The sequence below is a fragment of the Dunckerocampus dactyliophorus genome, chromosome 6 (assembly GCF_027744805.1).
Source record: "Dunckerocampus dactyliophorus isolate RoL2022-P2 chromosome 6, RoL_Ddac_1.1, whole genome shotgun sequence".
In the NCBI taxonomy this organism is placed as follows: domain Eukaryota; kingdom Metazoa; phylum Chordata; class Actinopteri; order Syngnathiformes; family Syngnathidae; genus Dunckerocampus; species Dunckerocampus dactyliophorus.
The window spans coordinates 21,984,765-21,998,779 of NC_072824.1; the positions used below are offsets into that span (position 1 = coordinate 21,984,765).

The 14,015-nt window shown below is 41.9% G+C and overlaps 1 protein-coding gene across 3 annotated transcripts in view; it reads left to right on the top strand.

Annotated features, from left to right (window-relative positions):
- Window positions 1–14,015, top strand: part of n4bp2 (NEDD4 binding protein 2) — a 17,050-nt gene continuing 3,035 nt past the window's right edge. For 2 of the 3 annotated variants that reach the window (XM_054779415.1, XM_054779416.1), the window contains exons 1-12: window positions 1–454; window positions 1,871–2,714; window positions 2,792–2,916; window positions 3,360–3,448; window positions 3,609–3,685; window positions 4,157–4,297; window positions 5,549–7,899; window positions 7,977–8,062; window positions 8,134–8,179; window positions 11,795–11,964; window positions 12,025–12,134; window positions 12,217–12,343. In XM_054779415.1, coding sequence (XP_054635390.1) covers window positions 232–454; window positions 1,871–2,714; window positions 2,792–2,916; window positions 3,360–3,448; window positions 3,609–3,685; window positions 4,157–4,297; window positions 5,549–7,899; window positions 7,977–8,062; window positions 8,134–8,179; window positions 11,795–11,964; window positions 12,025–12,134; window positions 12,217–12,343 — 4,389 coding nt within the window. In that variant the 5' untranslated portion in view covers window positions 1–231. Of the gene's footprint in view, window positions 455–1,870; window positions 2,715–2,791; window positions 2,917–3,359; window positions 3,449–3,608; window positions 3,686–4,156; window positions 4,298–5,548; window positions 7,900–7,976; window positions 8,063–8,133; window positions 8,180–11,794; window positions 11,965–12,024; window positions 12,135–12,216; window positions 12,344–13,035; window positions 13,978–14,015 lie in introns of those variants that run through there. The other variant, XM_054779418.1, reaches the window with a different exon arrangement.

Genomic DNA, 14,015 nt, shown 5'->3' on the forward strand with positions numbered 1-14,015 from the left:
GGGAACTTTCGGTTAGTTTTGTTTTCTTCTGACAGTTCCATTCGCTTGCTGTGGATATTATACATTTCAATAGCTAAACTTAAGTAATTATTTACGATACATAGAGAGCAGTGTTTTACCATCCGGCAGCGTCTTTTTCTTTCTACAAATGTTTTAAAAAGTCAGTATTTGTGGCCAGCTTTCAAGTTAGCCGTAGCTGCTAACAAGTGACTGATTGACGTCGAAGGCGTCATGCCTCGTAGGAAGAAAAACGGACAGAGCCCGGCCAGAGTCTCCGACTGGGAGCTAGTGGGAGAAAGCCTCGATCAGGGTTACGCTGTCGCAATGGCGTCCAACTTTCCCCCCAGCAAAGAAAGCTACAACAGGGAAAAAATCACCCAAAACATGCGAGAGATGTTTTCCCACTTGGACCCTGAAGTTATACACATGGTGCTGGCTGAGTGTGACTTTAAAGGTACTGTACAATTTTAAAACATGATTTATTATGTTAGCTGGATAGCTCTCGAATAGCAGTAAAACGAACGAAAGAAAACACAACAACAAACGACTTACAAGTGGCTTTAGTGACTGATCATAACTAAGTGCATTTTTTAATGAACGTATGATTGAGCCTATGTAGTCAAACACTTGAATGCACCGCCACGTTGACTCAATACACCCTGATGTGCCCTTATCCAATATTTAAAATATCTAACACGAGTCAGCCTTGTAGAGGTGTGTTTGCTTATCTCCCTATCTCGTGGAACAAGCTTGTGTTAGTACTAGTAGCAGGAAGCTTTGGTTGCTTTGACTTTTGACTTTTTTATGGCACAATACTCATCTGATGTGGTATCAGTTGTTCCATGTGATCTATCAAGGAAGGAATCAAAATTAGGACACTCCACTGGTGTATATGTATTTGGGTTGCAAATTTGGCAAAACATGAAAGCTTACTGTGTCATCTGCGCTCATATTTTTGTGACAAATACACATCTCAAAAAGTATCTCTTTTTTGTAAAGATGAATGTGTTTGCACGTTTTCCCTGTTAAATAAATGATAAACTAATCTAAACATGTTGGGTTGTCATAAAACTCAAATCTGTGCTCACACTTGGTCCGCTACACGTCTCCTCCTTTGGCATGATTTGAAGAGGTGGGCCAGAGCACGGTAAGGTTGCTTGCACATGTACACGTGCAATGTAGCCGTGCAATAGAACAACATTAAGAACTTGCGATTGCTCCTCACAAGTTCGTATTGATAACACACATTTTATAATATAAATAAATAAAAAAAACCAAATAAATATAAAGACTCAAAATAATACAAAAGTCATACTCACTCGCACGCATGTGTACCATTGTGTGCATAATAAAGATGTGTCATTTCATTAACACCATCTGTCCTCGGGCAGGTAATTAACGACAGCCCTTACCTTCACAATAGAAATAATCAGGATGACTCAAAATAAGACTTGAAATCATAACTCGGGAAATTGCAGTGACACCGCAGTATTGAAGTGATGGGACAAGCAAATGGGTCAAAGCATGAACACCCCTTGGGATATCCTAATTTTTTCACATGACCGTATATAAATTATGAATGAGCATTTAATTTCATATCCTTGATTGACTGGGGACTATAAATGATTTATTTATTTATATTAATGGCAATGGGAGAATGTTCGGAAGTCCTGTTTTGATGCCAGTGTTGCATTGAATGACGCTGCTGGCATATGAGAGGCGTGTGTGGCTGTAGCCCAACTTCTCATGGTTATTCTTCTTTGGACCACAAACTAGTTGAGAATCAAAAGCACCTCTGCAAGTCGTGAACTTCATTTTACCTCATTTGAATCTTCATCAAATTAAACAAACTTTACCTTTTGTGTTGCAGTTGAAAGTGCAATGGACGCCCTCTTGGAATTGTCCATTGCCGCAGAACTTGCAGCCCCTGTTTTATTGCCAGTTTCTGGATTTGAGCGCACTGCTGCAGCCCTGCTTAGTCCTAGTCACGTTTCTCAACCTGCACCAGAAGCTGTCTCAGAGCAGGTCACCTCTCCATTGTCTACCAGCCTGCTGACAGAAGAGTTGGACTTTCAAGTTGAGCAGGAGCTCCAAAATCTGACTGCTCCACAGGAAGCTGGCATCACACTTTCCTTACCTCAATCACAGCAGGTCTTCCCTGAGCTGCTTCACTTCAATCGCTGTGGGCGGGGCTCACCTGGGCATTTGGTGCCGTCTGGACAATCCTCTCCAATTGACCCGCTCCGCACTCAGGCCCGGAAGTTGTTTGCGGATTTCCCACATCAAAGAACAGAAGAACCTGCGGACATGTCACAAACCTCTCTGAATCTTGCATCTGCAGAACGTCCCTCTGCGTTCCAGATGTATAAAAAGAACGGATCATCACATATCAATTCTGAAAATGCAGTCGGAAGAGCTCAGATGACCGCAACATCATGGAATCTTAATTCACCTGCTTTCTTTCCTGGCTTTCATGGAAACCAGAGGCCATGCTTCATCACACCTGCTGCACCTTTGAACTGGCCACGTCAAGATGGGCCTCCCTCTCCGTGGAGAGGTCAAGCACCTCTTAGACATTCTGCTAATATTCCCACATCCAGGGCCATGGCTGCTGCCGCACAGCCTCCTATTCGCTCTAGCAGGCTTCGTTTGGAAGGGAGGGTGCTCGTGTTGATACGTGGTGCACCGGGATCTGGCAAAACCACTTTGGCAAGGTAGGAAATTAATAATATCGTCATGTTTTAACCATGAACCACAACCACGTATTTTACATTTTTACTCATGTCTCCAGAGCTTTTGTAGAATATAACGCAGGGGCAGTTGCACTGAGTACTGATGACTACTTCACTCGTCAAGGACATTATCACTTTGACCCCACTGCTCTTGGGGAAGCTCATGAGTGGAACCACAAGCGAGGTAAAAACAGACCAGCATCAGTTTTGACTAATTAAACGAGATCCAGGTGTCAAAAGTAAAGTACAGTGGAACCTCCATAGGTTGAACACCCCAGAAGTCTCAAAATCAAGCAAATCTTGTTAAACTTTAGTTCAGTGAGCATCTAAATGACTGCACGTGGTGCTTTTTTAATGTTTTTTTTTTTTTTAATGGTATGCAGAATGTCAAAATGTGTGATGACATCCATAGAACCACAAATGGAGCTTAGTGCAACTTGGGAAAAAAGTCTCGTTAAGCAATGATTTCCTCTGGGAAGTCAACTGGAATCTTAGAACGCATTGTGTTCAACTTTGGTGTGGTCCACTCCATTTCAACCACAGCCGCAATGAAACAACAGATACTTTGTCCCAATTAATGTATACATTTATCTGTTATGTATCTGTTATTTCACTTTCACCCAATAGCCAAAGAAGCTTTTGAGAGGGGCGCCAATCCCATCATAATCGATAATACAAACATGCAGGGCTGGGAGATGAAACCCTATGTGGCCCAGGTCAGTCAGCCTCTTACCAATACCTGTGGTAAACTAAAACAACATGCTTTACTACTAGTGAACGTACCTTGTTTTTTAGTACATCTATACATACTTTTAAGTGTAATTTTGCTGCTTAATAATAATGGATAAGAAAAATGACATCTGCGTCCCATGTTAGGCACTGAAGCATAATTACAAAGTGCTGTTTCGAGAGCCGGACACTTGGTGGAAGAACAAGCCCAGAGAGCTACAAAGGTGAGTGAGATAAGAGGACTCACAACTAGGGCTGCAACGATTAATCAATTATCCAATTAATCTACAAATACTTAGGTCATCGTTTCATTTAAAAATGTACTATAAATATCCTGATTTCTGCCTCTCAAATCTGACTATTTTTTAATTCTATTAGTCATCCATGAAAGCAGACCTATTATCTGTGTTTCAGGTAAAACAAGATAGCCACACACCAGCTTTGATGTTGGAAAAGAGCAAAATTTTTGCCTCTTTCTGATATATTGTGAAGCAAACCAGTGCAGAGATGTGTGCGTAATTGTAGGGATTGCTGCTAAGAGGCGGAAATTAAATGTGTTTTTAAAAGTCCGATTGATCTAAAAAAAAAAAAAATAAATCGACCAATTAATCGGTTATAAAAATAATTGTTAGTTGCAGCCTTAAATACAACACTTTTTATTAGTTGTGTCCATTTTGTGTCATTGCCCCTTGCAGACGCACTAAACACAACGTGCCTGTGGAAACCATTCGACGCATGTTGAATGGATATGAGCAGTTTGTCACAGTCAAGTCCATCATGGGTTCATTCATGCCTGAATGGAAACAGCGCCTCCTGTTGGAGAACAGAAGCATGCAGTAAGTGCAATCAAAAAATACATTTTCTTCAAAATTAGGCCAATTTAAAATGGAAAATAGGAAGGCCGTATTTGTGTAGGTTGCTTATTCTTCTGCATTGTGTTGCCAAATGTACAATCAACAAAAATATAAATGCAACACTTGCATTTTTGCTCCCATTTTTGCTGGATGTATATGGTATTTGAGGCAAATGGTGGTCACAGCAGATACTGACTGGTTTTCGGATGCATGCGCAAGTCTGAATGGCTGGTGTCACGAGATCTCGCAAGATCAAAAACATAACGAAGTCATGATAGTAAATGAATTAATCCCAAATGAAAATGAACTGGATCATTTTGCCAGGCTCCATATATTGTACAATGTTCCCTTGCTCTATCGCGGTTCACCTTTTGGCCATTTGCAGAATTTTTTTTAGTGTTTAAAAAAAAATAATTATTACAGCTTATGAACGCTGTTACAGGGTGAGTCTGGCCCTTTAAGAAGAATTGCATTGTGGGAAGTTGAGTCTCTCGCTTCCCTCTCTTGTCTGTCTGCACCGCCCATTGTTTTCTGCGTCCTGATTGGCTGTAGATCATTGTCAATCAGTCTCCTTTGTGCCGCCCTTCCGTGTCTTCTGTGTCATTGCTAACTTGCTTGCTTGTTAGCTTGTAAATGAATCTCGGGTTTGAAGGAGGAGGACTGCAACAGTTGGAGTACTGCAGCAATATGTTTTAACAAGGACACAGAAACGCTACAGTACAGCAGAACGGAGACAGGACGAAAAGGCATGAGAGTGAAATGCGCGTGAGTGATTTAATCATTTCTTGTGTCCGACCTGTAAATTAAAATGAAGGTTTTCAACTTTTGAGAGTGTTTAAATGAAAGAAATGCGAGAAAATGTTATTGCCTGTCTGAGTAAAGTGTATGGTGAGGGGTTTACAGCCCTAAAACATATATAATAATTGTAAAAAAAAAATGAAGTTGGCTACTCCGCAGATTTCACTTATCACTTATAGTTTGGGAATCTATCCCCCGAGATAAACAAGGAAACACTGTATTGCCATGTGCATGTGTAGGAGGTTGGAAATGCTACATACAGAATTGTAAATTAACCTTCACCTTTAATAAAATAATACAATAGAAAGACTCCCAGTATAGTGCATATAATTCAGGGGATAATTCATTATAGGAGAAATACTGTATCAAATTTCTAGTTTGGGTGATTGATTCATCAGGTCTAACTACACTTATTCATGTTCATACTTCCCTCAGGTGTGTGACTCCTGATGCAAAATGCCCTGATCTTGTCAACGAATCTGGACTGATGATAAAAAGTTGCCGTCCCCATCTGTATTCCTCCCTTCCTGACGTGTCATCTACAGGCCATTTTTGTGAGGTGGGCAAGTTGGAAGACGACAGCCGCACTCGATATTCAGTGGAAAACTATGAACATTTAGACAAGGATGATTACATGGATTTGGGGGTGCTGGACTCTGAGCTGGATGCCCTTAATCATCCATGTGGAAACCAGAGGATCCCTGACTGTATTGTGGAATCGGTGATGAACCACGGCAGGGATGAAATTCCATTGGCTTGCTCCGAGTCTATTAAACAAAGTGTACCAAAATCAAGAAAGAAGTGTGATTTTTACGAGACACAGTCTTCAGATCTGATAAAAGTTATAAACCAGTCAGGTGACTTGGCGCTGGAGCAAGGACGGATGAAGGAGGAAGAGGCATCCGCAGTAGGGAGGGAGGAGGGAGAGAAGTCTCAGATATTGCATTTTGCTGGGGACTCTCCGAATGAAGTTGCCTTAGAGCAGAGGCAGGAGAGGAAGGAAAGGGATGAAGCAGGTGATGGAAATGCAGACACAGGGGTCTTTAAAGAAGTCAACAAAGACACAGACAAAGAGAAGGCTGGACCTAATTCTGAGTTCCAGAAGCTTCTTGACCTCATTCAGACTGGTGTAGTTACTTGCCAGTCGGATTCTTCAAGTTCATCCCCTCTTTCGCTATGCCATGGACAGAAGTTGGATACAGTCTGCAAGATAGAAGAAGCCTTTGGCTGTTGGTCTCAGAGTGAGGAAAGAGAACTGAACTTAAACACAGCTATAAGCAGTAAAGGTGATTTACCGGATTGTGTCTTGGACTGGAAAGCTGCTGACTCTTATACAGATGATGAGGAGGTTCTTAAAAATGAAACAACAGTTGGTGTAAGAAAGCCAGATGCTGCTGCAAATAGCCTATGGGCTACAGAAGACAAAGAAATCGATGACACTGAGCATGAGGAAGACATGAAGTGCAAAGAGCAGGGAGACATTGAGATGACAGTGCAGCTTGATAGCAGCCATTCTATTGGTGTATGTCAGGCTCCTGAAGGCAGCTGTGTTCTCAGTGGAGACACCCAAGAACCAAGGCAGCGTCAAGGTCGTAGATCAGGGAAACAGTGCAAACTAGCCCTCACCTTCACTCAAAACTGCTCAGCTCCATTACTGAAAACACTTGAATGTTCCAGTACCACAGTGCAAAATACTAATTATGGTCAAAGTCACCTCATAACACATCCTAACTGTGACACCAGCTTCAATCCTAAACCAGACTTGTTCACCAAGCCCAAAGAAGACATCCATCTGCAAGCCTCCTCGCCTCTCTGTCCAGATGGAGGTTGCCCCACCCAGACTGAACCTCAGGACTTTGCCCTCCTTTGGCGTGTTAATCGTCAAGACAATCCACCATGCACTGCAGTCACTGCTTGCAGCTACTTGGGTAAAATCACAATCCTATGTGGCGACGCCTCGCGTTTTGTACCAGAGCTTGCATCAGCAGTTTCTGCTGCAGTTGCAGTTCACCCTTCTACTCAAAACTTGATACCGTACAACGTGGTGCATGAGAAAGGCACACAGGTGGAGGACACTGAATTTGGGACAACCCAAAGCCGCCTTGAGAGCCTGAGCATCCTCAGCCGTCATTTTAAACTAGTTGGTTTTGAAACATTGGAAGACTTGTATGACAAATGTCAGCAAGACTTGGAGTGGACAACCAACTTGCTGCTGGACTCTGGAGAAAAGCTCTTCAGAGTTGAGGATGTTTTGGAGGAGCGCAGTGCTCAGGTAAAAGTTGAAGAGACCACTACACCTTTAGAAAAAGCATTAGAAACCAAAGTGGGGGATGAGCTTCCCTCTGTAGAGCCGACTGATATTGTCCACATTCTTCAACAATCTGCATGTGAGGCACTCCGCAAGTTGGGTGGGACCTCCTGCAGTGATTTATCTAGTTTTGGAGGCACAGCTTCTCCAGTCAGAAACACAAACCAGTTTGATACACTTTCACACACAGTAAAAGACAATCCAAGTGCAACTGCTTTGGAAAAAGATGCTGACAATGAACCCAAAGGAACAATGGAGGAGTGGAGTGTTGAGACTGAAGATGACATTGCCAGTTTGGATGAGGTCAACCGGCTGCTGGAAGAGTTGGAGAGCGTAGAAGGACAGAAGAAAGAGGAAAGGAGTGGTGTGCAAGAGAGAGGCAGCCATGTCCTGAACATACAGTGTGTGGAACTGAAACTACCCACTGAGTTGGCCCTGCAACTAACTGAACTGTTTGGACCTGTGGGGATAGAACCAGGTAACCACGCAAGCTATAGCTGTAGGCTTGTCAATCACTTACATGACCAACTCAAATGACGCCTACACTGTGTTCAGGTACATGCTCTTCTGAAGACTATGCAGTGCAGATGGACATGAACCTGGCTAAGCTGCTCCACCAGAAGTGGAAAGAAACAATTCAGGTGAACTTCAGTTTTTTTCAAATAACCAATACTTGACATATCTGTGCAAGTTAAAACCTGGTGTTTTGCAGGAAAGACAAAGAGAAGCATCTATTTCCTGCCACTTACCTCAAAACAGTAAGTTAACACCCACTTATGGAAAAACGTAACACCCATCTAGATCAAACAAACAGTATAGCAAGCAAACTTAAATACACAAGTCATACAGTATCTTCTCAATGGACAATACTATAGAATTGAAACTTAGCTATACTTTACTTTAAAGTAGTCTGTGAATAGTATGTACAGTCGTCCCTCGTTTAGCGCGGTTAATTGGTTGCCGACCATGATAAGTGAACTTCCGCAAAGTATGATTCAATATTAATAAATTGAATATGTTCTTAGTTAGAACATAGAAAATGTAATAATGTCAGAACCCGTTGGTGGACAGCGGTTAGCGTTGCCGTCAAGCTGAAAACCTAACCTATCGGACTTTTTGGTCCATGGGACTCTGGAGGCCAAGCGGTTTGCGGCTCCAGCAGTTGCAGAGGCAAAAAGTTTGACGTGGGAGGAGTTAGAGTAGGCCATGGAGAAGGACTTCTGGACGGCTGTGAACAGATTCTGGACCATGATCCGCCATCTCAGGAGGGGGAAGCAGTACACTGTCAACACCGTGTATGGTGGGGATGGTGTGGGGGTGTCTTGGTTGCCACGAATCTGCAGCATCGCATGGACATCGGGGGCGGTGCCTCTAGATTGGCAGACCAGGGTGGTGTGTTCCAATTATCGTGAGATCACACTCTTCAGCCTTTATTTTAAGGTTTATACAGAGGTCCTGAAGAGGAGCGTCAGCCAGATAGTTGAATCTTGGATTCAGGAGGCGCAACGTGGTTTTCGTCCTGGTTGTGGAACTGTGGACCAACTCAACCCACTCAGCAGGATACTTTAGGGCAAGGGTCCCCAACCACTGGGCTGCGGCCCAGTACCGGTCCATGGGTGGGGCCGAACCGGACCGTGGGAAGCTTTCAGGTGCAATGATAGATAAATAAAAATACACTTGTAAATTACATCACATTTTATGTAATGCATATCAATTTTGGAAATAAGGGCCATTGTTTTACTTAAAAAAAAAAAAAAAAAAAAACAGTTACAAATCCCATAGTTTTGGCATTTATATGTTTGTTGCAAGCGGCGACCCGTCACACTTTGTTTGACCGTCCCTGAACTCACCATCGTGCGTGTGCAAACTTTTTCATGTCGCACAGATAGACTACTACTGTATTTTTACTGTTTTTCTATCACCTCATATTAGGTCTCAAATGCTGATACTATGTGGGAATGCATAAAGGTAAATTTTGATGACATTATTGAGTGCTAATGTGCACATTTGTCTCAAGTTAATTCATGCTTGCACACTGCCTTTTACCACACATGTCAAACAGCGATGTAATAATCTCTCTGAAAAACAAACTCTAGGTTTGTACTGCTGGACGGTGGGTCTGCATTCATTTTGTGCTTTTAATTTGACGTTGTTCATGTCTTAGTTTTACACAACACATAATAAATAAGATAAATTAGATTGCTATAATGTACGAACTCCCCCCGGTCAACTGGAGATTTGTGGGAACACTAGCCGGTCTGTGCGTCAAAAAAGGTTGGGGCCCACTGCTTTAGGGTGTATGGGAGTTTTCCCAACCAGTATGTGTTTTGTGGACTTAGGAAGGCATTCGACCGAGGAATCTTGTGGGGAGTGCTCCAGGAGTATGGAGTACCGGACCGTGTAATTCAAGCGGTTTGCCCCCTGTATGACCAGTGTCAGAGCTTGAGCTTTCAATAAATAACTGGAAAAATTGGGGTGTTCTAAAACTTTTGACCGATAGTGTACATACAATACCAGTCAAACGTTTGGACTCACGTTCTCATTCAATTGCATGAGGAAGTGTGTCCAAATGTTTGACAGGTATTGTACATAGTCTACATAGCATACATATACAGTACATATACATATACATAGGTGTACCTAATGCGTATGCTGAACTGATGTAGCAATGTGACATCTGTGCAAGAAGGCGGCACCCTGTGTATGTAGCTTCTGTAGGATTAGCTTCTACAGTAAACCTTTTTTAAAACTCCTCAAAACTTGCAGCCAAGTGAACACAAGTTAATGCAGTCGTCCCTCGTTTATCACGGTTAACTGGTTCCAGACCAGACTGTAATAAGTGAATTTCCCCCAAGTAGGATTCAATATGAATAAACAGAATATTTTCGCAGTTGGACCACAGAAAACCTGTTTATGACTTTCTAAATATGGTCTTTAACATTATTAGAGCCCTGTAGACATGAAAAAACACTAAATTTTACACTCATATTATTATTTGTTTACAGCACATAGCGCAAGCTACAGGATCACTGCAGGGACATAAGAGTGACCAAGCTAACTAGGTAGCCTCTCCAATTTACTTATTCGGAACTTGTAAAGTGTTTTAAACGGATTGGGTACGAAACACAAAGTAAGAAGTCAAAAGCTTACACTTCCACATGGAATGGGAGAACTATCATGTTGGACATGCCATGGGCGAGGGAGCAATGTCTGAACCGCGATATAGCAAGGGATGACTGTAAAGGATCATGAATCGTTATTGGAATCACATCAGGCAAGCAGTGTGGATTATGTACCTGGATTGTGCATTTCGCTTGTTGGTGTCCAAGTGAACAATGGCAACGGGTTCTGGAGCTGAATCTAATCTAATCTAATTAGAACACTTACTTGTATTGGAACTTTTGATCTGAAATTGGAGAACGTCATCATCAAGCTGGCCAGGAGGGTTTGGAGTGAGAGGAGTGAGCGGTTGGACAAAAATAAGACTTTTTTGGCTGTATCAGTTACTTACAGTTTATTTACCATTCACTGGTGGTCTCGTAATGTAACCCTCTTGAAAAGCGGGTATCTACTGTATTTACTTGGGTCTTCTGAAAATGAGTCAACACACAGCCATTATTGTTGAAATAGCCAACCTCACAGTGAACATGTCCAAATTGTGTCCAAAGTGTCAATATTAGTTCGTTATTTAGCAGTGCCTTAATCCTCTTGGTCAAGGAGTTCACCAAAGGTGCACAGGTCGTGACTGGAATCCTCTTCTACTCACCAGCTTAATGGTGGAGCCTTTACACCTTGCACTTCCCCACCATCCACCTTCCTTCTGCTTGAAAATGCTCCACAGGTGATCAGTTGAGTTCAGGTATGGATACATGGTTGGCCACTTCCATCACCTTCATTTTTAACTTCCTCAGTAACGCACTTGTTATCTTGGAGGTGTGTTTGGGCTTGTTATGTTGGAAAACTGCCATGTGGCCTAGTTTTCCAAAGAAGGAGCTCATGCTCTGCCTCACAATGACACTGTGCATGTTGGAATTAATGTTTCCATCAACCGCAGCTCCCTAGTGCCGGCAGCACACATGCAGCGCCATACCATGACACTACCACCACCATGCTTGACTGTAGACAAGACACTTATCATGCAACTTGTGTTGCCAGTTATTTAGAAAATAATGGCTGTGTGTCATTTTCAGTGGATACATCTATACTGCTATAAATATGTACATTGACTACTCGAAAGTTTAATTTGTAGAGTGCTTTAATAAAATGATGGCTGAAATGTCATAATGCAACGTTGCATGGTTCATACTGTGACAGTGGTTCTATATGCTAATGTCACTTTAGCTCCACAACCTTTGTAACCCTTTTATTTGCAGCACCATGGAGTGGATCTCACCTGGGCAAAGCGATATCGCATCTCCGCAACAAAGATGCAGACAGTCAAGCTGGGCTGCCAGTCATGGACCACTGGAATTTCTCCCAGCCTCCCATCTCTCTACGGAACATAATGAAAGAGGAGCTGGTCATGCAGAAGAACATGGAGAAGGTAACATAGCTGCATTGATCTCAATGACTGACTTACCTCTGACTGCTACGTTTGTTTCAGTCGAGACAAAGTAGGCGTGATGGAGCGTCCATGTTGAAAGAGGAGCAGCTTTACTCCCGTTTCCCCACCATTGACAGACACTTTCTCCAGGAAATATTCAGGGACCATAAGTAAGATGCAAATGCATGAACAACCGATGAAAGGCTTCCAGTCAACATGACTAATTTGTCTGCGTTTTTATGATTTATTCAGTTACTGCCTCAGCCAGACGGTACTGTTTCTCAACTCCTTACTGGACCAGGAGCCTGTCAAGACCATTGTTGCTCCAGAACTGTCTAAATCCGACCACTACAGACCTGCCAGCAAAGAGAGGGAACAGGTACAAAGTGTGTGCACCTGTGATATACATGTACACAAATAAGTACTTTTTTTTTTTTTTTTTTTTTACAAATACAGTAAATATAGTAAATATATATACTTTCTGTATTTATGGTGTAGACCTTTGGGTCTTGGTCATTTTAAAAGTAGCGCGCAGGCTGAAAGTGTGAGCACCCCTGCATGAGAACAATGGAACTTATGACTTTTAATCTTCGGCATTATCCACAAATGGTGAAAACATGGAACAGTGATGAACCTTCCCAGGAGTGGCCGGCCAACCAAAATTACCCTAAGAGCACAGCGACGACTCATTCAAGAGATCACAAAAGACCCCACAACAACATCCAAAGAACTGCAGGCATCACTTGCCTCAGTTAAGGTCAGTGTTCATGACTCCACCATAAGAAAGACTGGGCAAAAATGGCCTGCATGGCAGCGTTCCAAGACGAAAACCACTGCAGAATAAAAAGACAAAAACATTAAGGCTCGTCTTAGTTTTGCCTGAAAACATCTTGATGAGCCCCAAGACCTTTGGAAAAATACTGCGCTCTGACAAGACAAAAGTTGAACTTTTTGGAAGGTGTGTGTCCCATTACATCTGGCGTGAAAGTAACGCCGCATTTCAGAAAAAGAACATCATCCCAACAGTAAAATGTGGTGGTGGTAGTGTGATGGTCTGGGGCTGTTTTTCAGCTTCAGGACCTGGAAGACTTGCTGTGATAAATGGAACCATGACTTCTGCTGCCTACCAAAAAATCCTGAAGGAGAATGTCCAGCCATCTGTTTGTGACCTCAAGCTGAAACGAACTTGAGTTGTGCAGCAGGACAACGATCCAAAACACACCAGCAAGTCCATTGGCTGAAAACAATCAAAATGAAGACTCAGGAGTGGCCTAGTCAAAGTCCTGACCTGAATCCTATTGAGATGCTGTGGCATGACCTTAAAAATGCGGTCCATGCTGGAAAACCCTCCACAGCGCTGAAAGAGACTCATTACAAGTTATCGCAAATGCTTGATTGCAGTTGTTGCTGCTAAGGGTAGCCCAACCAGTTATTAGGTTTAGGGGGCAATCACTTCTCCACACAGGGCCATGTAGGTAGATTTTTTATCTCCCTTAATAATAAAAACTTGAATACTGCATTTTGTGTTTGTGTTATTGACAAATTTATTTAAATTAGTTTGATCTGAAACATTTAAGTGTGACAAACATGCAAAAAAAATTAGAAATCAGGAAGGGGGCACACACTTTTTCACACCACTGTATATATGAGGGCTGTCAAAAATAGCACGTTAACGGCGCATTAATTACGTTAAACTTTTTAGTGTAATTAATGCATACACGTCATGTCTGTCTATACATATACATATATATATACATATATATATATATACATACATATATATACATATATATACACATATATATATATATGTATATGTATTTATATATATATATATACACATATATATACACACACACATATATATATATATATACACACACACATATATATACACACACATTTTCTGCCCGTATATATATACATATATATATATATACACATATATATATACATATATACACACACACATATATATACACACACACACATTTTCTGCCCGTATATATATACATATATATATATATATACATATATATATACACACATAT